This window comes from Polypterus senegalus, chromosome 16 (assembly GCF_016835505.1).
Source record: "Polypterus senegalus isolate Bchr_013 chromosome 16, ASM1683550v1, whole genome shotgun sequence".
In the NCBI taxonomy this organism is placed as follows: Eukaryota; Metazoa; Chordata; class Cladistia; order Polypteriformes; family Polypteridae; genus Polypterus; species Polypterus senegalus.
In genome coordinates, this window is record NC_053169.1 from 15,804,967 (window position 1) to 15,832,789 (window position 27,823).

Sequence of the window (27,823 nt, forward strand, 5' to 3'; positions counted from 1 at the left end):
ATCATACCTCCCCTGGGTCATGAGAGGGCGGCCACGGGATCTGAGCATGTAAGTCAACCCTACACGGGCCCGTGGCCACCACCAGGGGGTGCCCAGAGGATTGAGGAGCCCTGGACGTCAGCACCTCCGTGTGCCAGAAGGAATACCAGAGACACCTGGAGTGCTTCCGTGTACTCATGCGGCACATTCGCCACACCAGGATGTGCCGCAGGAAGATCGTCACAAAACAACAACAACAACAACATTTATTTATATAGCACATTTTCATACAAACAGTAGCTCAAAGTGCTTTACATATTAAAGAATAGAAAAATGAAAGACACAATTATAAAACAAAATAAATCAACATTAATTAACATCGAATAAGAGTAAGGTTCAATGGCCAGGGGGGACAGAAAAAACAAAAAAACTCCAGACGGCTGGAGAAAAAATAAAATCTGTATGGATTCCAGACCTTGAGACCGCCCAGTCCCCTCTGGGCATTCTACCTTACATAAATGAAACAGTCCTCTTTGGATTTAGGATTCTCACGGAAGGGCTTGAACACCTGGAGCACATCCGGGTGGATATAAAAGAGGCCGTCTTCCTCCAGTCACTAGCCGAAGTCAGGAAGAAGAAGACAACATTCAAAAAGCGAGGAGTGGAGGCGGTGAAGGAACGACTACTGAAGGGCCCAGACTTAAAGAGGGTGTTTGGTGCAGGTACACGGCGTTGTGTGCGGGAAAGTTTTGCAAAATAAACATGTGTGTTTTGGAACCACCGCTTTCTGCCTGTTGGTTCATCACAACATCTATAAGCAGCTGATCTTCAATCTTTATGGTGTTTTGAAAAAAATATTGAGAAATATTGAATATGTCAGGGGCGGCACAGTGGCGCAGTGGGTAAGGCTGCTGCCTCGCCGTTAGGAGACCCGGGTTCGCTTCACTTCTCCCCGTGTCTGCGTGGGTTTCCTCCCACAGTCCAAAGACATGCAGGTTAGGTGGACTGGCGATTCTAAATTTGCCCCTAGTATGTGCTTGGTGTGTGTGTGTGCCCTGCGGTGGGCTGGCACCCTGCCCAGGGTTTGTTTCCTGCCTTGCACCCTGTGTTGGCTGGGATTGGCTCCAGCAGACCCCCGTGACCCTGTAGTTAGGATATAGCAGGTTGGATAATGGATGGATGGATGAAATTGATCAAGTCCATGTTGGTCTGCTCTACTTCTATCCATTCATTAATGAAGTGAGCCAACTTGATCCGATTCAGCATCAGGATCAGGCTAACCCAAAGCGGGCTGCCAGGCCATTACAAGACGTTTTCAAACCCCTCTATACTGACTCTCATGGGTCCAGTCTAGAGTTACTGCACACAAATTGTACATGATTTATCATTTCTCTGGACATTATCTACAGACTGCAGTGGGCTGGCACCCTGCCCGAGGTTTGTTTCCTGCCTTGTGCCCTGTGATGGCTGGGACTGGCTCCAGCAGACCCCCCGTGACTCTGTAGTTAGGATATAGCAGGTTGGATAATGGATGGATTATCTACAGCTCTGCTCCTTTAACTATTGTATGTAGAACTACATTTTTGACGTACACAGAAAAAGGAAACTTAAAATAACTACTCATTAAATTTTAACAGCATACAAATATTTTTAAGTCACCCAAACAATGCAGGACAGGACAGCACCCTACTCTTCCACACAGCACAAAATGAGGCTCTGCATTGAAAGACGGACCGCTTTGACAAGAGCACAAAACAAAAGCAAATCAACAAATTCACAACAAAGAATGGCACTGATGCAGTTTACCATCTGCTGGAAGTAACTGAGACAAAAGCACTTTGTGAAGAACAACTAAACCCAATGCCTATAGACAAGAGCTTCCAGGACGAAACCGTTTACAAATTATTATACTTTCATCCATCCAAACGCAGGTAGTGTGGCACAGCGGTTAAGGTGGGTTCAAATCCCACCACTGACACTGTGTGACCCTGAGCAAGTTACTTCACCTACCTGTGTTCCAGTTAGGAAAATAAACGAAAAAGAAGTAGCCAATTTTATCTCTGAAGTTGTAAATTGCTTTGGACAAAGACCAAATAAATAAATGTAAATGCAGAGAAGAGATGCTGAGTATATTGGGAGAAGGATGTTAAGGATAGAGCTGCCAGGCAAGGGGAACAGAGGAAGGCCTAAGAGAAGGTTTATGGATGTGGTGACAGAGGACATTCAGGTGATGGGTGTGACAGAACAAGATGATGAGGACAGGAAGAGATGGAAGAAGATGATCTGCTGTGGCAGCCGCTAATGGGAGCAGCCACAGGAAAAAGAAGGCAGAGAAAAGTTTGAGACTGAACTATGCGTATTCATAAAATTGCCAAATATACAACATGTACTGTAATTACAAATACTTTTGAAAAATCAAGCTTGACAAACAGTGGTTAACTTGGGGGAAAAAAGTACACTTCCACAATACCAAACAAAATGGCTCGATCGATATGAAAGGCACTATATGATACATAGATACGTAGATAGATAGATAGATACATTATTAATCCCAAAGGGAAATTCACATAATCACTTCTTAACCTCTGTTTACTTAAACTACAAAGTCAGTCAGTCATTATCCAACCCGCTATATCCTAACACAGGGGTCTGCTGGAGTCAATCCCAGCCAGCACAGTGCGCAAGGCAGGAACAAATCTCGGGCAGGGCGCCAGCCGACCACAGGGCACACACACACCCACCACACACTAGGGAGAATTTAGGATCACTAATGCACCTAACCTGCATGTTTTTGGACTGTGGGAGGAAACCCACGCAGACACAGGGAGGACATACAAACTCCACGCAGGGAGGACCGGGAAGTGAACCTGGGTCTCCTAACTGCGAGGCAGAAGCGCTACCACCGCGCCACCGTGCCGCCCTAAACTACAAAGGTTCAACTCTTTTCATCGTTCTGCATAACTCATGTCCTTACAGTCCTGAAGTCAGCCTAGTTGCTGCTGCTAGATTACTGTTACGCACATCTCTCAGGACCACCCAAAAAAAGACATCAAAAGATTGCAACGAGTGCAGAATGGAGCTGCTAGAATCTTAACTCGGAAAAAAAAATCTAAGCATATCACGCCAGTTTTAGCGTCACTACACTGGTTACCTGTGCCATTTAGAATTGACTTTAAATTACTGCTTATGGTTTACAAGGCCTTCAATCATCTGCTCCATCTTATATTTTGTAATGTCTTACACCTTACCCTCTAAATCGTAACCTTAGATCTTCAAATGAATTTCTGCTTAGAATTCCAAGAGCAAAACTTAGAAGAAGTGGTGAGGCGGGCGGCCTTCTGCTGTTATGCACCTAAAATCTGGAATAGCTGACCGATAGAAATTCGGCAGTCTAATACAGTGGAGCACTTTAAAACACTGCTAAAAACACATTACAGTGAACCCTCGTTTATCACGGTTAATCCGTTCCAGACTCTACCGTGATAAATGAATTTTCGCGACGTAGGATTCTTATTTATAAATCGATTATTTTCGCAGTTAGAGTATAGAAAACCTGTTTACGACCTTTCTAAATACATTTTTTAACATTATTAGAGCCCTCTAGACATGAAATAACACCCTTTAGTCATCATTACACTCGCATTACCCAATATATTAGACAAAATAAGAGAAAATAAGACATATTAGACGTTACAAATATCATATTACTAGGCGCACTCGCCTTTTAAGGCGACCAACTTTTATCCTCAGTTTTTGTGCGCTCCATGTGTACATCAGGCATGTAAGTGTAGGGAATGAGAACATCAAAGTGCTCATTCATAACATCTCCCGAAAACCTAAGTTTTTTTTTTTATCCCCTCAAGTGCCTGTCCAAAGTCGTACAATGTCAGCCCAAATCTGCACCGCTAAAGACGGAGTTTCATGCACTAAATAAGCTATAGATGAGAATAAGGAAGCACCATCTCCCCTGATATTTACTACACGGTGAGGCATTTGTACTCCATCAACATCAATTATTTCCAGAGACATAATTTTGTCTATTTTTCCAGCGCATCACGCACAAAAGCAAGGGAACGGTGACAGCACCAGAACTCTGCTCACATCGCGTCGCTTCGTACCTCAAGCCGCAAGTAGTAAGTCTGTAATAAGCTACGCTTTGCACTCACGGGACGGAAGGACAATCCCGAACGCTTTTCTATAGTAGATTATTGTACTGTACATTTAATTGCACACAACCACTAACCTATGAAGGCACGACCTCAGTAGGAGAGTCTTCAGAGGTGGTGCAGTATCTTCAGCAGGTGCGTTGTTGTCTTCAGTGAAGAAATACCAGGACTAGGCAGTGGGTGTCTGGATGCGCGGCTGAAGAACATCTTGATAGGCAGTTGCTGGCGCGGTCTTTTCATATGCGTGAGGAGGCTTTTGTAGGGTATTGCCATCTTTAATCATATCCAAGAGTTTCACCTTCTCCTGGATAGTAAGCATCTTCCTCCGGCGCTTAGTTTTATTGTCAGAAGGCTTAGTAAAAGCAGCACGTTTAGGAGCCATCATAGGGCTTAGATAAAAGTTCTCAGAAAGTGCATGCGTAGTGACGTAAGCGTGTATGAGAAAAAAATCGCGATAGAGTGAAGCCGCAAAAGTCGAAGCGTGATATAGCGAGGGATCACTGTACTGTGTAACATGGCTTTCTCATAACTTCATCTTAGTTTAATCCTGATGCTCTTTATATTCAATTAATTATCATTATTATTCATGGTGGCTCCATAATCTGTGCTAACCCCTACTTTCTCTTTTGTTCTTTTTCCAGTTTTCTGTGTTGCTGATCTGCATCCCCACCACCTGATCAGGGCACTGTGATGTCCCTACATTGATGGATTAAAGGCCAGAAGTCCACATGACCATCATCATCAAGTTCTTCAAATGTGAACCCTGAATACCATGAGGACTGATTGTGAGGTCATTGATGTTTGGTAGAATGCCTTTACGGGGCTGGGTGGTCTTGTGGCCTCGGAACCCCCTGCAGATTTCATTTTTTTTTTCTCCTGCTGTCTAAAGTTTTTTTTTTTGTTTTTTTCTGTCCTCCCTGGCCATCGGACCTTACTCTTATTCTATGTTAATTAGTGTTCCCTAACTTTAATTCTAATTTATTTTGTCCTTTTTCTCTTTCTTCATCATGTAAAGCACTTTGAGCAACGTTGTTTGAATGAAAATGTGCTCTAGAAATAAATGTTGTTGTTGTTGTGCTGGTGGAAATCCACAGGAGAGCAACTACTACCGTATATACTCACGTATAAGTCGGGTCTTGAAGCCCGAAAAATCGATCATAAAATCAGACCCTAACTTATACGCCTGTTCAAAAATACGACACTTACATTTTTTGAATGGTTCTAGATATAGGTTAGGTAACGGCTGATTCATATTATAGGTATGGTACAATAAATTCATCAAAACAAAACTTTATTACAAAAAATGGGTATATTTATCATAAATAAACTTTACTTTACAAAGCACACGAAACTGCAACAGAATACCTGGGTACCGGTAGGTATTTTATCGTATTTAATCTTCATCCTCTGATGTTGAAACATCTCTGAAAACGGGTTCATCCTCATTTATATAGCATTTCGTCATAGGGATCCCAATCATTTAATTCATGCTCGTGTTCCTCCTCGTCATCAATCTCGCCACTTCAATGACTTTTAATTGAAAGCCTGCTTCATATTTTCTGATGATCGAACGCTCCATCGTAGATAAGGGATGCTCTTACGATAAAGGTGTATGAGATACACAAAAACATAAATCAGTGCAAACATTGCTTCGGAATAATTCGGGTATTACCCTGTGGTCACATAGGCACAATAGAGAGAAGAAAAAGGCCGCGCGCTCCGTGGTTTCTCTCTCAGGCTGACGTTAGCATATCGATCTCTTGGACCAATAGCGCAAGTTTTAATTGAGTGTATCTCACACCCTCATACACTTTTATCGTAAGATAAAATATGAAGCTGGTTTTAAATTAAAATTTGTTGACGTGGCAAAAGAAATTGGTAACTGTGCTGCTGAAACAAAATTCGACGAGTCTGAGAAACTGGTGAGAGATTGGAGGAGGCAAGAGGATGTAAAAAACAAAAAAAATGTAAGTGTCGTATTTTTGAACGGGCGTATAAGTCGGGATCTGATTTTATGATCGATTTTTCAGGTTTCAAGACCCGACATATACACGAGTATATACGATATTAAAATTAGCAGCAGCCCCAGCACTGACCCCCGAGGGTCTTTACTTTGTCGCCTAATCCTGATTAAGCTCCTCACACTTTAACCCTTTGCCTCCTGTGTCTCAGCCAATTTTGTATCCACCTGCACATCATGCCCTGAACTCCCACTTCTTTCAGTTTGATGCCAAACCTCTCATATCAAATGCTTATGTTTGATATAAAATTCTAATTTAGTGAACTCAGGTCAACTGAAGGGAAAAATCAAATCAAATCTAAATTAGGATGAACATCATGCCTTTAGTTTTCAGAAGACCGAATCTCAACCTCTTATGTATTATATATGCACCAGTAACGGCGGACTGCATGATAACGTGCAGTGAATGCACTTGACTTGAGCGTTCATAGTCTTCATCCTCTTTCTCTGTACGTTTACCATTCGTTTTCTGAGAGGTTGATGCTCTTGTTGCTTCCTGAGCAGCTCTTCTTTTCTCCACCCTAGCAGCCCGCTTCTTCTCTTCTTCCGTCGGCATCTTTCTGCGTTAAAACTGATTAAGTCCGTGTTTGTGTGGCAATTACTTAGTTTTCTTTAATTTTTCACTTAAGCTGGCACTTAAGTCTTCAATCTGCCTCAAGAATGGTTAGCGAAGGTGATAGGGAATGAGAACGGTGCCCATACGCATGTGCCGCATGGCCGCCCTGCTGTGTGCTGCCGAGAGTCGATTCTACAAAACAAAATAAAAAGCCTCATAAAAATCATCACCCCGAAAGCGGATAGTAGATGTCACGTAGTATATGTGTACCAAATTTCAAGTCAATCGGTGAAGCGGTTTGCGAGCTACAGATCTCTAAAATCCTGGACAGACAAACGAACAGCCATGGTAGCGTATTATAGAAGAAGATATGCCACAAAATAGTAAACCAGGCGAGGCTTTGAAAAGATTCTTAAAAGCAGGCCAGAATCGTCCCTGGCCTGCCCTAAAATAGGTCTCAACCAGGCAAGAATGACTCTAAGAAAATATGAGGCTTCAGTCCTGAAAGGGCCCAAAAAATGAAAAACAGGCTTTTAAAATGTTTAAAACTGCTTTAAATTCTTAAAACACTAAAAAAAAACGACTCAAGAGAGAGAACCGTGAAAACTCTGGCTTGTGTAGTGACAGGTCCCTCCTTAATCGGGATTAAGTTACAAATAATATAAATACAAGAAAATGGTTTAAAAAACGAGTTGCCTGAAAGGTAATCATAAGGCGAAAAAGTTCCAACACACTATTCAGAAATTGAAAAATAAAAATAGAAAGAAAGCAAATTAAAAGTGTAAAAGCAACAAATGGCGATACTCACGATTTACTCTGAAACAGATGATCGGGTTAAACTGCATTTACATTAATTGTTGACATTTTAAACACATTACTTTTTTTGCTAATATAATGCTGGCATTCCATTTGCTGTTATTACTACAGATGAGATTTGAGATTAGATTTTAATTGGATGAGATTTTCAATAAATTTCTCATCTCTGTGATAATAAGCTTTACCGAGGTGACACACAGACATTATTAAAAATCCAACAAACAATATGAAGATGGCCTGGAAAATCAATACGGATATCAATTCCAATAATCCCTCATGTCAAAGGAGTAAGCTTTCTATTTAAGTCAGGGATTGGGATGGGAATACTCCAGTTTGCCCATTATAGAGCCCCGTATTGAACCACACATAAAAGGTACTTGGGAATACAGATAATCTTTCCTGTCAACAGGAAGCTTTAGTCTATATTTGTCTGACAATTGTGCAGGTCTTGGAAAGAACCCTACATTCCAATGTCCAGATATACCACATGTGCCATCAAAGTCAGGTGCAACCAAAAACAAGCTACGTTACGTTCCGAGAAAAGCCTGCCACGCTGGATGTTCTGGGATTTGATGATCTTCAAGGACGCCTCTTAGCTCCACGGGGCTGACAGATGATGAGGGGAAACTGAAATAAGTGGCAGATATTGGGGGAATTTAGGGGGGGAATGAGCCAGTTCATACTTCTGTGACTGGTTTCCTGTTGCTGTCACCATTGCTGAAGGTACTCGGGGTGGATGGTAAAGGTTACACATTTTCAAGGCGCATGCCTTCTGTCATTTTCTGTAAACCGAGCAGTTCTCAGAATGTGGGAATTTATCCAACCCCGGGGCTCAGCTTGCATTTTAACATTTGTGACATTTAATTTGCATCAAGCACTGCGAGTAGTGGCTTTATACATTCAAAAAGTATTGAGACCCCTTCACTTTCTGGATACTTTACTGTCTTGTACATTTAATTTCCAAAGGATAAATTTGTCACTTTTTGCCCATCCATCTATAGCTCAATAGCTGGAAGATGTAAATATGTATTTTCTGAACTTTTATATGAAAGATTTCAGTTTTTGAGCTTTTTATTAAACTAGGGGGGCTTTGCCCCCCGTTCGCTTTGCTCGCCAACCCCCGTATTTGGCTTTCCAGATACACACTTTTAAGATTATTTTTTTTTCTTTGAATTGTTGCTGTTTCATTAGTTTCACTTTTATTTCAGAACTTCTATAAAAACAATATTTGGAATCTTTTGAGTCCCAACGTGCTGAATCTTTTTAATGAGCTCCGTGAGACGTGTGTTTAATGACTTTGTATCATAATTCAGGACAGGTTTCTCTGTTTGGAATTTCAGCACAGACGAAACGATCTTCATCAGCAGCAGTTAAGAATTTTATTTTTTTTTTGCAAAGTAACCCAATAAATGCATGTGAGATAAACTCCATTTTTGAAATTCTGTGACTTACAATATTTGCATACTTCTGACATATCACTTGTGTCCATTTATTCGATCTCTATTCGCCTTTTCGTTATTTCTCTGAGTAATAATTTCTCTTTGTCTGCACTAATGCGATCTTTACTTTCTTTTTTTTTGACACTGTTGTTTTTTTCTGCCTTCATATTCTCTATCTTGCTCTGCATGTGTTTCGCGCCTACATTTTTTTTGAGTCTTTTGAATTCCAGTTTTCATTTTCTCTAACCTGCTCTGCATGTGTTTGGCCCCCTTGTTTTTTAAGCTCTTTATGACGTTTTACTTTGTTTTCTACTCTGTCTTTTATTTCTGACCTCGCTTTATCCTGCTTTTGTTTCAATGACACCTGGTCCATGGTGATTATTTTCCATTTTTCGAGTAATAATTTCCATTTGTTTGCTCTCCTGCGATCTTTACTTTTTTTTTTTTATACTTTCTAAATCTTCCTACTTTCATATTCTTTAACTTTCTCCACATGTGTAACGCAACTTTTTTTTTTTTTTGAATCTTTCGAATTCCACTACTTTCATAATCTCTAACCTGCTCTGCATGTGTATAGCGCCAACGTCCTGATTGGACCTGCTTTTCCATCCATCCATTGTCTAACCCGCTGAATCCGAATAGGGTCACGGGGGTCCGCTGGAGCCAATCCCAGCCAACACAGGGCACAAGGCAGGAACCAATCCTGGGCAGGGTGCCAACCCACCGCAGGGACCTGCTTTTATTTTTTTTATTTATTTATTTTTTTTTAATTCCACTTGTTCCAGGCTGATAATTACTTTCCTTATTTTCTGAATTTGCTCCTACGTTATTCTTTTCCTTTTTTTTCTCTCCAACGCTTTTGAGTCTGTTTTCTTTGCGCTGCTTTCTTCTTCGCTTAGTCGGCGATGTTTCATTTATAACGTATTGTCCTTATATGCTTTATATGCGCTGAGAGCCCTGGATCTGCGTCTGCTCAAAGACGAAACACGACTGAGTGTGTTGCTGCCCGTGCTCTTATTTATTTGTAAGTAGGGCGTGTCTTGCAAGAATCTCATGTTCTACGTCATCGCGAGACGCTCCTGGGTCAATCTCTTGGCACAAAGTCTCGTGTTTAAGGTCCCCGCGAGACACTCCGTGGCCAACCTCTTTCATCTCGCAGTTTCTTTTAAGTGTCTTCCGTGATCTTTTTTTTTTTTTTAATTTTTATTTATTAATTTTATTACAATCAATACATAGCAATCAAGTTTTTACAAAAAAGAATTGAGTTAAGAACAGATCGATCCCCACCCCTGAGAGAGAGAGCAAGCCAAAAGGTGTAAAATTTAAGGCTTGTAAAAATACCTAAATTAATAAATTCTGTGTACTTTATAAACTTATTTTAAAATATTACTGATTAGATCCTGCCATGTTTTGAAAAAAGTCTGCACAGATCCTCTAACTGAGTATTTGATTTTTTCCAATTTCAAATAATATAACACATCGGTTTCCCACTGACTTAAAAGAGGAGAGTTTGTGTTCTTCCAGTTTATCAGAATGAGTCTGCGTGCCAACAGTGTAGTGAATGCGATCACAGTTTGTTTGTCCTTCTCCACTTTAAGACCCTCTGGAAGACCACCAAACACAGCTGTTAATGGGTTAGGAGGGATTGTGAGTCCAAGGCTGTCTGAGAGGTAATTAAAAATTTTTGTCCACAATAATGTTAATTTGGAGCAGGCCCAGAACATGTGACCCAGTGAGGCTGGGGCTTGGTTGCAACGTTCGCAGGTTGGATCTCGCCCTGGAAACACTTTGGAGAGTTTTAGTCGAGACAGATGTGCTCGATACATAATTTTGAGTTGTATAATTGTATGCTTTGCGCATATGGAGCTCGAGTGAATTCTCTGCAATGCTACTTTCCACTCCTTTTCTGATATATTAATTGAGAGGTCATTTTCCCAGTGTCCTCTTGGATCTTTGAAAGGAAGGGATTGTAAAATGATTTTATATATTGTAGAGATGGAGTCTAATTCTTTAAAATTGAGCAATATTTTTTCCAGCGTGGATGAGGGTGCAAGATGAGGAAAATCTGGAAAGGTGTCTTCCGTGATCTTAACGTGAAGATCACATCTCGAAGCCCTACTGTTTCTCTCCAGGATTTTTTTTTTTTTATAATAGAGAGATTTGCAAACCTTTCTGAAAACATGTTTTCATTCTGCCATTTTGGGTTATTGAGTGTAGCTGGATGGGCAAAATAGGAAAATGTAATCTGTTTAAAATAAAATGTTCAACACAATAAGGTGTGCAGAACATGGAAGGGGTCTGATTCCCCTGTACTTCAGATGCCCTCTCTGCCTTTCTAGAGATACCCTGCTTTATGCAGACCAGGTAATAGAAGACTTTCACAAAGAAGTTTAAAAATTACTGGGGCAGTTTTTGTAATTCTTTATTGAATACACTTGAAATCTAAATAATCAATAATTTAAATACAGGTTGAAATCTAAATAATCAACGTCTATTGAAATGTATTTTGTAATGCAGAGTAATAAAATGCATTGTATTTGTCATTCCAACAGGTGGCGCATCACAAACATGTCTAGTACTGCATTTTATTACAGCAAATGTTAAAATGCATTGCTATAAATGTTTGTGATGTGCCATCTGTTGGCATAACAGATGCAATGCATATATCTCTGTTATACGTACAGTATGTTATACTTGGTATGGGATTTGTAAAAGCAGTGTTAATGTTTGTGATGTGCCATCTGTTGGAATGACAACTGAAACGCATCTTATTACTTCAGATGTTTGTGACGAGCCGTCTGTTGACATGACAAATGCAATGCATACCTCTCTGTTATACGTATGTTGTACTTAGTGCGGAATTTGTAAATGCAATGTTAACGTTTGTGATGCAGAACATCTACTACTGCAAAAATATTCATCAGGGGATAAAGTAAGGACAACCCAAAAGAAGTTTCTTTATGTATTTTAAATGCATATAAAGGAAAAAAAATTGTCAAAGTATATAATTCCACTCTCACTCTAAATTTTTAATTAAGTAAAGGCAGTTATTATAGAAGGAAGTATCTTCTTATATAATACGCTACCGTGGCTGTCCGTTTGTCTGTCCAGGATTTTAAATCACCTGTAGCTCGCAAACCGTTTGACCGATTGACCTGAAATCTGGTACACGTATACAACATGGCGTCTACTGTCCGCTTTCGAGGTGATGATTGACCTCCAAGGTTATTCCTCTTATTTTTATTTTATTGTAGAATAAACTCTCGGCAGCGGGCAGCCGTGTGGCGCATGCGTACGGGCACCGTTCTCATCCCTACCATCTTCACTGTCACTTCCCCTTCCTCTTCATATCTTAAATCATTCTTGAGGCAGATTGAAGACTTAAGTGCCAGCTTAAGTGAAAAATTATGAAAAACGTACTGGTAATTGCAACACAAACACTGACTTGATCAGTTTTAACGCGAAAAGATGCCGATGGAAGAAGAGAAGAAGCGGCCACTAGGGCGGAGAAAAGAAGAGCTGCTCAGGAAGCAGCAAGCGCATCAACCTCTGAGCAAACAAATGATAAACGTAAAGAGAAAGAAAGAGGATGAAAACTATAAGTCAAGTGTATTCACTGCATGTTATCATGCAGTGCGCCGCTACTGGTATACATATATATACATATATATATATATATATATATATATATATATATATATATACTAATAAAAGGCAAAGCCCTCACTGACATGAAAACTATAAGTCAGGTGTATTCACGGCATATTATCGTGCAGTCCGCCGTTACTGATAGTGCATAAAACAAAAACTTTACAAAAAGTAGAACACAATGCAATCAATATATGGAAAAATAGAAGGTTCCCACAAACTAGTTATAAACCCAAATGTAACAGTCCACATGTAATACACTAAAATTTGCAAAAATATATGTTGTACACATGCCAACGGACTATACAAGAAAATACTGCAATTGTTGTACAAGAGCAAACAAACAAGTACCAATTAAAAAAAATACACAAACACAGTATAATCAAACAGCAAACAATAAAAACAATAATAAAAGAAATACAAAAGCGTGAGCCAACTGAAAAAAAACTATCAGCCCTAGTTATTTGCAATAATTATCAAAAAATATATATCATGAAGGCTAGAAAGGCATAACATAAGACGTGTCAGTAGATTCAGAACCTATTGATATGATGCAATGTTTGTGATGTGCCATCTGTTGGAATGACAAATGCAATGCATTTTATTCCTTCAAATGTTTGTGATGCGCCATGTTTAAAATTGACAGAAACATAGCAACCAGACGGACACACACATACTTATCCTTTTATTATGGCTGACAAGTATAAAAGTGGGTATGTTTGTAATTGAGCACTACAAGGGACTGGCACCCCATACAAGGTTGGTTCCTGTCTTGCACCCAGTACACCCAGGGATAAACCCTACACTCCAGATGTGTGGATGAACGTACTTTTTACAGTGTAGCAGTAGTGCAATCACGGTGCCTCTGCAATGCTCCGGGTTGAGGCTCAGGAAACGCTAATCACCTCAATAGTTCTGTAAATCCTTGTGTAGCTGTGCTTTCCCAAAATGACCAAAGTTCTGCAGCTTTAGTTTGCTTCATGGGATTCTAGCAATAGTGTGACACATTGAAATTATTCCATCCATCCATCCATTTTCTAACCCGCTGAATCCGAATACAGGGTCACAGGGTTCTGCTGGAGCCAATCCCAGCCAACACAGGGCACAAGGCAGGAACCAATCCTGGGCAGGGTGCCAACCCACCGCAGGACACACACAAACACACCCACACACCAAGCACACACTAGGGCCAATTTAGAATCGCCAATCCACCTAACCGGCATGGCTTTGGATTGTGGGAGGAAACCGGAGCGCCCGGAGGAAACCCACGCAGACACAGGGAGAACATGCAAACTCCACGCAGGGAGGACCCAGGAAGCGAACCCGGGTCTCCTAACTGCGAGGCAGCAGCGCTACCACTGCGCCACCGTGCCGCCCCGAAATTATTCCAAGTCGAAATAAAACAGTTCACACAAAAATAGAGGACAATAGATATTGCAATGTAAAGAAAGGTTCTCGTTTAAGAAAAGTTCTTTAATAGCATTCCCAGCATATAAAGCCGCCATCTTTGACTATCTAAATCAGTTCTGTTTTGGACTCTGACCTGTGAACAACTCTCAACTATTACCTTTTGCAGCCAGGGCATATTATACGGGTGGCTGCCCCAAACCTTTCTGATGTCTCTTAGTCATTTTTGTGACAATATATTAATAGTGATAAGAAACAAAATAACAGAACAACATATAATTCACGCCCTCCAAAGCTCCCACATCACACCCAACCCAAAAAGTAGCTATAATAATAAAAAGTAAAAGTAATATACAAAACACAAGCCCTCCCTTGACCCCAAACTGAACATGAAACAAATACGACACACGGTAACACGAAACGCAAATAAGCGTCCAGGACATTAAACAAAGGATGAATAGTGATTGTGAACCTTGTTCAGCTGGAAAAGCGTCCTACGGCAGTTATACACGAATGAAAATGATGGCTTGCTCCTCTCCCAAATGACAAAAAGACAGTCTCACCATTCTTATCCTCAGCGTCTCAGCATAATCCGGTATCCCAGGGTTTTTTTTGCGTTGTAATGGTGAAATTGTCAAGTCTGGCATTGAAAGCGGCAAGCAGGGGAAGGTGTAGGCGATTCGATCGATGCTCTCTCTTAGCGATGCGATGAAGTGTCAGTGTAGTACACGGAGTTTTTCCTTCTTTTCGTCCTCCTGTTTAAGTAGTAAATGGCTCAGATGCAAATGATGAGATTGACAGGACAAACTATCACGAGGGACCCACAGTTCCACGGCGTTATCCTTCCCCCTTTGTTTCCAGGGGACAATATTTACACAGACACACAGAGCATGTAAACAGGATAACGCTACGAAAGACGCCAATACATGTAAGACGACGTTAATCATGTAGCACCGCTACCACATTTTACTGCATCGCTGTTTTGTTTTACCGAAGAGCATCTCTAAGTATATTTGCAGTCTCCATGGCAACATTCCCTAGAATGGATCATGGCACACACATTGATAACATCATCGTTATGGATGAAAAAAAAAAAAAACTTTCTGGACCTTCCTTAGATAGGCCCCCTTTATATGGTGGAATGGCTCAATCACTTGCTCATTTTAAAGAAAGACACCATAGCACTCATTCTTCATTCATCTCCAATCTCTCTGTTGCATTTTGTTTGTTTTTCTCCCACCAGCGAGCCTCTGCCCCAGCTTCTCTCCCAGCTGGACAGTTACAGTTGGTCTGGCATCACCCACCTTTAAACCACCTCCCGCAATTAATTCCAAACCAAAGCACAGAATTTATTTCATGGTTATGGGGTTATTCTAATAGGGGCTGCAGCCTAGAGCTCTCTCTGGTTGTCTTAGATGTCTGTACAGATCTTAAAATTTGGCCTATTTTGTCCATTTGGGGACACACTGAATAGTCAATGAGTTCTGTGAGTCATAAATATCTGGGAGATGATTAAGAAATGAGAAATCTTGGTCAAAAGATGAGTTACCTGAGGAGCCAAATGAGAATGAGTAGGCAGGTTTCAAAGGGCGTAATGAAATTGAAAGTCTGATTCAAAAAAGGGTCGCAATCAGAACGCAAAATCCTAACATTAGGGCCTACTTAGAAAAAAGCGGACTATCACTATGATGATTAAAAGTTTTGCATCTACTGAAGGTAGATACATTGCAGTTATCAGCATATGTATAGCGTAACTTCTGTTACGTCATTAGGATGATGATCCAGATCACGTCACTTCCAAAACAGAGTTGTGTAAATAAAAGGCTTTGACAAAAATCATCTTTTATATTTCAAGTAAAAAGTGGAACTGGCACTAGAAAGAGTTCCTTATGTATCATAACTCCAGAACAGACAAAAATACAACTATAACTTACATTAATACTACACAGGCGCTGTTAAATCCTTCCTAGTCTAGGAATGCGTGAAGCCTTCTAAAAGGTTACCTACAGAAAAGATGTAAATTGTGTGCTCACATTTATAATACAGATTGTGTAGTTATACCACACTGCTGGCTAGAACATCGCATACAAGGATCATTTTCCTAATGTGGTCTACTTACTGCAATTCTTTGTATGAAATGTTCCAACCCTGTCCTATATGTGTGAGAAACTGAACAAACACGCTGGCAAACAATTAATTTACAAAGGTTCTACATTAAGAATGGCCCTGTAGGAGATCACTTCAGCAGCCATGGACACTGTGAGAAGGACTTTAAAGTCACAGGGCTTATGGACAACTTCAGAGCACAGCAAGAGAGAAAGGAATGGGAAGTTAAACTGATGCTTAAATTTAATACATTATAACATGGTTTAAATAGAGACATGGGTTTTATAACAAGATATGAGGATTGTTTGCATCTCTCGGACTGACAACCTGAATACAGACCTACACGGTAAGGAAAAATTCATCAGAAACTTCAAAAGACTTTGTTGGGCAGTTATCTTATCAAAAGATCTTCACTATCCATTGTTCTCCTCTCTTAGCCTGGAGAGGTCTATTAATATTTTATATTGAAGATGACCCACATAACGATTTCCAATGCTGTGTCTGTCCCAGTGTCTATATCAGGAGTTCTTAACCTGTGGTCTGTGAACCCCTAAGGGGTCCATGGATGGGTTTCAGGAGGTCTGTGAGGGTCGGATAAAAATGAACATTTATATTCACTATGCAGCCTGGTACTGTTGATTTAGAGTACATTTAGTAGTAGTTGTAGTAGTAATGGAGATAGATAGATAAGATAGATACTTTATTAATCCCAAGGGGAAATTCACATACAGTACTCCAGCAGCAGTATACTGATACAAAAAAAAACAATATTAAAGAGTAATAAAAATGCAGGTATAACAGACAATAACTTTGTATAATGTTAACATTTACCCCCCCGGGTGGAACTGAAGAGTCGCATAGTGTGGGGTCTCCTCAGTCTGTCAGTGGAGCAGGATGGTGACAGCAGTCTGTCTCTGAAGCTGCTCCTCTGTCTGGAGATGATCCTGTTCAGTAGATGCAGTGGATTCTCCATGATTGACAGGAGTCTGCTCAGCGCCCGTCGCTCTGCCACAGATGTCAAACTGTCCAGCTCCGGGCCTACAATAGAGCCTGCCTTCCTCACCAGTTTGTCCAGGCGTGAGGGGTCCCTCTTCTTTAGTAGTAGTAGATCAGTTTTAATTTGCACAAAGGATTGTATTTCATAATTATAATGACCTTGACTTTTTGCATAAAAAGGAATGTTTTTTTTTCAATTGGCTACTTTAAAAATTTAATAATACTTTGTGTATGTCATATATGTATGAGACAATCAAATCTCAATAGTCAGTCAGTCATTACCCAACCCGATATATCCTAACACAGGGTCACGGGGGTCTGCCGGAGCCAATCCTAGCCAGCACAGGGCGCAAGGCAGGAACAAACCATGGGCAGGGCACACACACGGACCCACACACACACACCAAGCACTCACTAAGGACAATTTAGGATCGCCAATGCACCTAACCTGCATGTCTTTGGACTGTGGGAGGAAACCCACGCAGACACGGGGAGAACATGCAAACTCCACGCAGGGAGGGAGGACCCAGGAAGCAAACCCCAGGTCTCCTTACTGCGAGGCAGCAGCACTACCCATTGCATGCAAAGTTGTGTTTATGTGAATATTTCTGGGGAAGGGGGTCCATAGCTCTCATCAGATTCTTAAAGGGGCCCGTGACTCAAAAAAAAGGTTAAGAATCACTGGTCTATATAAACACAGGGAACTCCAGTCTTGGTATTACTTTTTGCCTGAAGAAGGGGCTTGTGTTGCCTCGAAAGCCTGCATATTTTAATCTTTTTAGTTAGCCAATAAAAAGTGTCATTTTGCTTGACTTTCATTAAAAGGCCGCAATGAAAGGGCTTATCGGAATTCCTGAGTACCTAGTCAGAATTTTCAACTCGAATGCCTCCACAAGTCATACTTCCTACTCAGAAGTTTGTCTGACTTCAGATTGTGACGTCAGTCCAAAATGGCGATGTATGTACACCCCAAACTTCAGTGAAAGCTGTAGTGTCACACTGCTAATTAGCCTACCATATTTGTCTATTAATATCTGATTACATACACACCGTACTGTCCAACTTCTCTTTTTGGACCTGTTGTTGCAGGGTCTGGATGCACAAAACACCACATAATGTGTTGTTATCAACTGGTATTTATTCCAAAAAAGCAAGCACAACAAAAGTTTTCCCGGACGTATCCGTATTGGTTTTCTGAATGTTTTACTGGAATGCGGTTAACTCGGGTGTGACGTCATTCGCAGCTCCGACATCCAAATTCCGAGGTAAACAGAAAGCAGCCTCACGTCCAGAATGTATCATCCTCTTCTGTATTAAAAGGGCAACATGGTGAATATTATGCGTGCCACCTACAGAGCAGGAGTCTTAACTCTCTCGTTACCTTGCACCCTAGTAGTAGGGTGGTGTACAGTGTTAGCCATTATGGATGTAGTGAGAAGTCAAGTAAAATCATCCCTTTAATTGGCTAACTAAGAAGATTACAATATGCAAGGCTTTCGAGGCAACTCCAGTCTCTCTCTTGCCTAAAGAAGGGGTCCGAGTTGCCTCAGAAGCCTGCATATTGTAATCTTTTTAGTTAGCCAATTAAAGGGGTCATTTTACTTGACTTCTCTCTTGCAGTCAGATAAACTACTTATGGATACTCGCCATCCCTGCGGGTCTCACTGCCTTGCTTAAATGGCTTTCTGTGCACCTTATTGTGTCGTAGATTTGATTTTAAATGAAAAATTTGCAATTTTTGCCTATTCAATCTACACGTAATTTTCCACAATGACAAAGTGAAAACATGTTTTCAGAAAGGCTTGCAGATCTATTAAAAATCAAAAATGAAATCTCTCATGGGCAGCATGGTGGCACAGTGGTAGCGCTGCTGCCTCTCAGTTAGGAGACCTGGGGTTCGCTTCCTGGGTCCTCCCTGCGTTGAGTTTGCATGTTCTCCCCGTGTCTGTGTGGGTTTCCTCCCACAGTCCAAAGACATGCAGGTTGCATTGGCAATCCTAAATTGTCCCTAATGTGTGTGTGTGTGTGTGTGTGTGAGTGTTCCCTGCAGTGGGCTGGGATTGGTTCCAACATATTCCCGTGACCCTGTAGTTGGGATATAGTGGGTTGGATAGTGGATGGATGGATGAAATCTCTCATTCATATAAGTATTAAGACTCTTAATTCAGTACTTTGCGCAAGCAGCCCCTTTCACAGCAATCACAGCTTCAAGTCTTCTTGGGTAAGTCTCTACAAGCTCTGCACTCCTGGATTTGGGCGTCTTCTTCAAGGACCCTCTCTGTATTTGGCTGTTTATGTATGTATGCGAGTTACTAGACAGTCACAAAGTCTCAAGTCAAGTCAAGTTGGGGAGCATGCACTGGTACAGCGCGTTGCCGCACCCACTACACGACTAAACAACTCGGGATCCCAGTTGGCAACCCCCCAGTCAGACACACGGTCCAGTCCCACCCTCCGGAAATGACCCTGTATCTGCCGCAGCCAGGTGTTACGTGGGCGACCCCTTGGCCTGGTCCAGCCACTCAGGTCCCCAACAATGAGGATCTTACGAGCCGGATCACCCTCGGGGAAACGCGTCACATGGCTGTAGTGCCGTAACTGACACTTTCTCACAATGCAGGTAATGTGCATCATTCAGGACTCCATGAGCACCACAAAGTCAAACCAGTGGGACCCAAGGATTCTCTAAAGAGACACAGTACTGAAGGAGTCCAGTCTTCATCTCAGGTCACTGGATAGCGTCCATGTCTCGCAACCATATAGCAACACAGGAAGCACCAAGACTCTAAAGACTTGGACCTTCGTCCTTTTGCAGAGATATCGATGTAATGGAAGGATTTTTCTCTGTAAAAAGCTAAGGTGAATTTAAGAGAGGAAGGGAATCAGGAGTGCAGATGGGCGTTGGTCGCTCCAGCGCAAAGCCAGCTGCAAAGACTAATGTTTTGGGAAAAACAGCCGGGAATGATCTAAAGATAAAGCCAAAGCTATGTAAGGAGTTGTTTTTCACTTCGAGAGTCTTTTTTCACATGTAAGCATATTACTGTGTCTTCTAGTGCTAGGCACTTGCCTTAATCAGGGCCAAGTAGAAGAAAAACAATACCGTGTCCCGTGGAAGGGTGTGTACTGAAACTGATCACTTCTGTATGCATTGCTTGCACGTAGGCCGCTTTTGGGGCAAGGACACTCAATTAGTATATAAGGGAAGGTTCCGCCCTCAGTTTCTTTGGAAGCTCAACCGTGGGGAATGTGCACACCTGTTTGGTATTTGGGACCAGGCACGAGTTGATCCTCTGATGAGACTGACATGCGGGCTCCCTCAGTCTACTGGTCTAGGATGATAGCTTTGTTTCATTTGATATACTGTAAGCATAAGTTTGTTTTTATTACTGTAAGCATAAGTTTGTTTCTTTAAATATATTACTGTAAGCATATATTTGTTTCTATAATCTATCGCTACTACATTATACTGCATTATATGTATTTAAATGTTATAATTGAATAAGTAAATTTTATTGAAGTATCGGACCTTCTCTCTCCGATTCTTGCCTACTTATGTTTTAATCCCTTGAACCATTTTCCCAAATCAAAACAATCGGGAGCGCCACACACCCCTTTCCAGTGACCTCATGACCCCCATGCTCTCCCAATCTGTCTACTGACTTCATAGGGAGAGTCACCATAGACATGAATGTCACTGCCAAGGTAAGTAAACCTCTCGACGAGGTCGACACTCTCTCCACAGACAGACACGCTACTGATGGCCGTGCTCAAGAGGTCATTAAAGGCCTGGCTCTTTGGTTTTTATCAGGACCTTTGCAAGCCCAGACACTCAGACTCCTCGCTCAGCCACTCGAGAGCTCCCATCAGAGCCTCCACTGACTCCGTGAAGATCACAGCATCGTCAGCAAAGTCAAGATCCGTGAATCTTTCTTCACCCACAGATGCTCCACAGCCGCTGGACCCCATGACCTTGCCCAACACCCAGTCCATACAAGCACTGAACAGAGTCGGATGGAGCAGAACAGACCGCTGACGAACCCCAGAATCAACTGGGAAAAAAACACAGAGGGTCTGTCTCTACTCTTCACAGCACTCACAGTCCCAAACAAGTGTGCTGTGTGAAATTTACAAAATGTTCTGCTTCTTTAATGACGGCACTTGATGGACAAAACAAATGTAAAAGTGTTTCCCCAGCAATTACATTAAAGAAGAAAAGCCAGGAATAAAAGCCAAAGCAATTTACATGAATCTTTAATGAGTCAATAAGGTCTCATCAAATTGGTTTCAAGGACAGAATGTGACATTTTATTTGTGCCCAATCAGAAATAAATAACCCCACCATTCAGAACTGGAAAAGTACTTTGCTGCTGGTAACGGTTCCTCCATTTATCACTAAGCGCAGGATAAATGTGCTGGTTATTCTGCAACTAAATAAATAATGTTTTTGTCCATTTTGGATGTTCACCGTGAGCTGTAAGACTTGAGTTGAGTAAGTGAAATGGGAGATGAGATGCAAAGTGATAAGAAATAAGTCTTATACTAAGGTCGCCACTGCTACTATAATACCGAAGCCTCCATTTACAGGTCTGAGGGAGAGTCAGAGGCAAAAAGAAACATCCAAACTAAAGTAAAACTTAATGAAAGAGCCTGCTTTGCATTGAATCAGCTGTGCTGGAGATTCTGTTACAATGGTGTTATACAGTGTGGCATAGTGGTGAAGGTTAACGACTTCTAATCCTGCTACTGAAATTGTGCTGTTAGTCACAAGTAAAGGAGTCAGTAAAAAAATAATAATAATAATAATAATAGTCACTTCCATAACATCAAAGAAATGGCACTCACGGTCACATGACAAATCTAAAACGTGTAGCGTAAACAACCAAAAAAGTAGATAGGATCTAAATTAAACTTTTACCAGATAAACAAAAATCAAGGAATTTAATTTTGGAAAGCACAGCATCTTACGTCATCAGCTCAATCCTTTAAATACCGGGGTAACAATTCATTTATAGCCGTGATTTCAACAGAAAACTCAAATATTGTGTGAATTTCTGGTTTCTGAATTTCAGGGTTTTTTTTTTTTTAATTTTAATTTCTGTTTAGTGATTCGGTTTTGGTGCAAAAGGTTTTATCTTCACAGTTTGGACTTGTTTCTGGTTTTGACTATGTTTCACCTTGTAGTCCTCTTCTAGCAGAATATACACTGTACAGTATATAATATATCGAAATACATCCAACTAAGAATGTGATCCACAGCTTCCATTGCTCTTTTTGGTTTTTTTTTGTACATTCATTCTAAATTATTAGTACATCCCTTTGACCGGATCATCTCAGGAAATCTTCCCTGACCCAACATTTACTGCATTTGGACATCTGCTTCAACGTGGACTGCCCTTCCAAGTGATGGGTTTAAAAAAAAAAGGTGACCCCTTTATTAATGAAGAGCAGGATGGTTACTTTTTTGTTATTTTTTTGCTTGCTTATATTTATCATTATATTGCAATGCACTTATTTTTTCTCTTTTTTGATTTCTTTACATTTTCTGTTTAAAAATACATCTCCCCTCTGTTTGCTTATTTTATTTTGTTTCTTGAGCATAGAGGTTCTTTGAGATTGGGCTGGTGCTTGAAATCATGATTTTAAATTCCCTTAATATTCGATATTTCTATCATTCTTTGTGATTTTTTTTTTGTACAAATCATGACATGGATTGAGGGAATGAATTGAATATGATGAATAATAATAATAGTTTATAAATAGGTTCAATAAATATTAAATTCATTAGAATGAAGAATGGACTGTGGTGGTGGAGTCATTTTATTACTATAGATAGATAGGAGTGAAAGGCACTATATAATAGACAGACAAATAGATAGATAGGAGTGAAAGGCACTATATAATAGACAGACAGACAGACAGCTAGATAGGAGTGAAAGGCACTATATAATTGACAGACAGACAGACAGCTAGATAGGAGTGAAAGGCACTATATAATAGACAGACAGACAGCTAGATAGGAGTGAAAGGCACTATATAATAGACAGACAGACAGCTAGATAGGAGCGAAAGGCACTATATAATAGACAGACAAATAGATAGATAGGAGTGAAAGGCACTATAAAATAGACAGACAGACAAATAGATAGGAGTGAAAGGCACTATATAATAGACAGACAGACAGCTAGATAGGAGTGAAAGGCACTATATAATAGACAGACAGACAAATAGATAGATAGGAGTGAAAGGCACTATATAATAGACAGACAGACAGCTAGATAGGAGTGAAAGGCACTATATAATAGACAGACAGACAAATAGATAGATAGGAGTGAAAGGCACTATATAATAGACAGACAGATAGATAGATTTGACAGATTTGCTGTTAATGTCCCCCAAACCACTAGACCACTGGGTGTTAGATTTGCAGGAGTACTGGGGAGGACAGACAGTCTGACCTTCCCCAATCACATTTTGTGAAAAGGGGAGTTTGCAGGAAAACCTAGTGCTGCTAGTGGGGGCTCCTGCAGACCACTAAGTGCTGACCCAGAAGTCAAGAGCTCTCTGGTGCAGTAAAAGTTAATAAGCTGTTCCTTTATCCAAGGCATCTTACAAATTTAGGACTCACTGCAACAGCTTACAGGTCACGTCTACCCCTGACACACAGCAGGCTCACACACAGTCAGGCAGAAGCACAAACTGAAGCAGCAGACTTGAAGTTTAAAGTCCAGTGGCTCTGCTACTACATTTTACTGTTAGGTCAGAATAAGACAAAAGGTTGTAGATAGGAATGGGTGACACAATATAGGGGATGGGATCAGCAAGACAGGATTGGGGTGGGTGGGCAGTGTTTTATCTTATCTTACTATCTTGGAATTTCATTCTTTCTGTATTTGACTTACTTTTAGTAAAAAAAATTTTTTTTTTGGAACAAACTCAGGTTAACTCAAAAGTGAATCCTTAATCTCGTATTTGTGTGTTTCTTGGTACTTCATGGTAGCACACTTGTGTGAGATGCTGTCCTACCCCAAGATCCCAAGGCTCGATTCCCAGCCCAGTCTCTGAATATGTATATTTTATTCCAGGCATTTCTATTTCCTCCAACAATTTAAAAAAATGTATGTGTTAAATTATTTGTCATCTCTAAATTTGCTTGATTTATGTCAGTGTGCCTTTTGATGGGCCAGTGACCTGTCGTCGGCCAATTCCCACCTCCTGCTTGAGGCCTAAACTCTGTCGGCTTGGGATTCTGTGTTAGACTAAGAAGATTAAGAAAATGAATGAAAGGCTGGATGTCTGTGTTAAGTAGAAGTGAGATGTCGTACTGCCGATACCAAAGAAGTGATAGCATGTCTGGCAGAAGGCCAGCAATACCAAAGGGAGGTCTTTAAAAGCAGCGAAAGGTTTCAGGTTGGGACTTTTAGATCCAATATCTTTCCAAATGTGAGAAAACATATACATATTTTATAAAGTTGTCTTTTTTTTTTTTTGCAAAGTGTGAGCAAGAATGCGTCAGTATTTCCATAAGCAAGCAGTCTTAGAACTAGGTGACCCATTAAAGCTCATTGAATCTTTTGGCAACCTCATCATAATTTCATAGAATATGGAATCTTCTCTCAATGATTCACAATCACCCTTTCAAGGTATACATTTTTCTGTAAATATACACACATACTGTACATTACAGTGCTTCCAGAAAGTATTCAAAACCCTTCACCTTTTTCTCACATTTTGTTATGATGCAGCCTTATGCTAAAATTATTTTAATTCAGTTTTTTCCCCTCATCAAGTAACACTCAATACCTCAGAAAGAAAAGCGAAAAACTGGGTTTTCAGAATTTTTGCAGATTAAAAAAAAAAAAATTTGAATTATCAGATAATCGCAAGCATTCAGGTTGCTTTGCCTTGACACATAAAATCTGGAAAAGTAGCGTCCCATTCTATTGATCATCATGGAGATGTTTCTACATCTTGTTTGGAGTCCTCCTGTAGTCAATTCAATTGATGAGACATGATTAGAAAAGGCACACATCTGCCTACAGAAGGTCCACAGTTGAGCAAAAACTCTAAGGCACAGATCTGTGGGAGGCTGCTGCGCTGAAGGTCCTGAAGAGCAACATGGACTCCATAATGCTTTAATGGAAAAAGTTTAGAGCGGCCATAACTATTCCTACAGCTGGCTGCCCGACTAAACTGAGCAATAGGGGATTAGGTGATCAAGAACCCGATGGTCAATCTGGCTGAGCTCCAGAGAACCTGTGTGGAGATGAAAGAAACTTCCAGAACGACAGTCACCACACCGCTGCAGCACTCCACTAATCTGGGCTTTATGCCAGGATGGCCAGACGACACATGAAAGCCCGCATGGCGCACCTTTAGGACTCTCAGACTGTTAGAAAGAAGATTCTCTGGTCTAATGAAACAAAGATTAGCATCACGTCTGGAGGACGACAGGCACCGCTCATCACCTGTGCAACGGAGAAGCACGGTGATGGGAGCATCATGATGTAGGGTCGGGGAGAATAGACAGGGGTGGCAGAAAGCTGAATGGAGCAAAGGAAAGTGAGATCGTCAACGAAGGTCTGCTCCAGAGTCAGGGCCGTCTTAATGTATGGGCACAATGGGCACTGGCCTGGGGGCCCCAGAAGCATTGGGGCCCACGATGGTTCTGATGCCTATGCATGCTTCTTATATGCTGTCCAAACAGGGGCCTCTGTGCACTACTTTGCCCGGGGTCCTATGATGCTATTAAGAAAGCCCTGTCCAGAGCGCTCTGGGCATCCAACAGGAAAACAAAGACAACAAAGGAGTGACTTAGGGACAACTGTGTGGAATATCCTTGAGCAGCCCAGACTTCAACCACTCAAACATCTCCGAAGAGACCTGAAAATAGCCTGAAAGAGCGTGAGAGGATCTGCAGAAAAGAACCCAGAAGCTTGTTGAAGCAGACCCCGCATTGGAATTGCTGTCAAAGGGGCTTGAACAAAGTACTGCATAAGGGATCTGAATGTGATATTCCAGGTTTTTTTTTATTTTTATTAAATTTGCAAAAGATTCAAATTGTCATTCTTAAGTACTGAGGGTTCATTAACGAGGGACAAAAAAAAAGAATTGAATTGATTTTAGCAAAGGGCTGCAGCCTAACAAAATGTGTAAAAAGTGAAGAGGTCTAAATACTTGCTGAAGGCACTGTATATATAAATAAATATATATTACAACAGTGTCTTCTTATTCCGCTAATGCCACAACTATTTCCACTAATTCCATGTCTCCTCTCATCCCCATTCACATCCAGCATTGTCCCTTTTGGATAGCTGCATGTTTCTTTGTTTACACAATGGAATTCTTCACCAAGGACAGCGGATTAGCCGTCTATAATAACCTTTACGTCTGTGGTTAAATTTAGGTGTAGGGTGTCCATTCTAGGCTTATGCACGTCATGGTCTATTACCAGCATCTGTTGACAGCTCTCATACCTCACATATCATCAGAATTACAGCAGTCTGCAGAGGCCCCATTGTTAGCTGCTGCCAATGCATCTCTTATATTCAATGATAACTCCAGCCTGAAAAAGTACAAGTCTAGAAAACCTTTCGGCTAGCTATTAAATCTTGGGGGCAACTTACTCATTTAGAAAGGGGATTACTGCATTAAGAGGATTTCAGCTGCTGCACATTTACCTAGTTAACTAGATCATGATGGTGATGATAATGATTTTTATCCTTATTTTTTGACAATTAGGATAATTGAGATGAGTTTCAGGTTGCACGCCTTTTGAGCTCCTGCTTTTGGCCTTGGGCTTCAGTCAGCTGTGTTTCTAGTGACACGCCTTTATGAAACTTGCATGATGATATTCATTAGTATCCATTTTTATTATTCATTCATTTTTTACTATTCTCTAAAAGGATTATAGCATGATTATAAGTAAATAATTATAGTGGAGCCCTGCACATTATATATTGATACTGTAAGAACAAGAAATTATGAATTCCAAATCCAAAAAATAACAAAGGAGCTTGCAGCGCCGGGATAAAGTGCACTAATGGTGGCTTTCCTATAACTTGGGGTAGCAGTTAACAGGCATCAGTGCAGAGAATTAGAGAAACCCCGATTCGCTCTCCTTCTTACCTTTCTTTGCTGCTTCTCCCAGGCAGGGTCCAAAAGCAGGTCTCGGTCCCACTCATCCTCCTGCATCATATACTCATACTGGTCGTACTCCTGGTCATTATAGATCACGGTGGTCTCTATGTGGGTCATTGCGTTTCCGAGTTTTCTCTTAATCGGATGTCACGATGACTAAAGATGCAGGTAACCAACGCCGTCGACGTCTTTCAATGCAGCTGCTTAGTTCTCTACAGATGTTGCACTCGTGTGGTGGGTATGACCTGAGCTATAGCGCCGTGCTGTCGGCCGCTCTCTCCTCTCTGCCGTCTGGATTATCGGAGTGAACTCGGCGCGAGTGGCGGACAAATCAATTAATAGTCGGTGTGACGTGACAGGCAGTCGCACATTGGCGGAGCCCGCCAAGTACAGTACTTACTTACTTACTCACACTCTCTCTCTCTCACACACACACACACACGCCTGTCAGCTGAATTTTACTCAACAGCGCTCTCATACTGCACATTTATTTGTTCAGTACTTCAAATTTATTTTTAAAATTTGAAAGAACCACAGTTTCCCAGATGTTAAA

General features: G+C 41.0%; 1 protein-coding gene across 1 annotated transcript in view; it reads right to left on the minus strand.

Annotated features, from left to right (window-relative positions):
• The window catches only part of LOC120516954 (alpha-actinin-2), a 155,165-nt gene extending 127,558 nt beyond the window's left edge, over positions 1-27,607 (minus strand). Inside the window, exon 1 of the mRNA XM_039738993.1 lies at positions 27,259-27,607. Within this exon, the coding sequence (XP_039594927.1) occupies positions 27,259-27,387 (129 nt within the window). The 5' untranslated portion in view covers positions 27,388-27,607. The remainder of the gene's footprint in view (positions 1-27,258) is intronic.
• Positions 27,608-27,823: the final 216 nt, after the last annotated feature.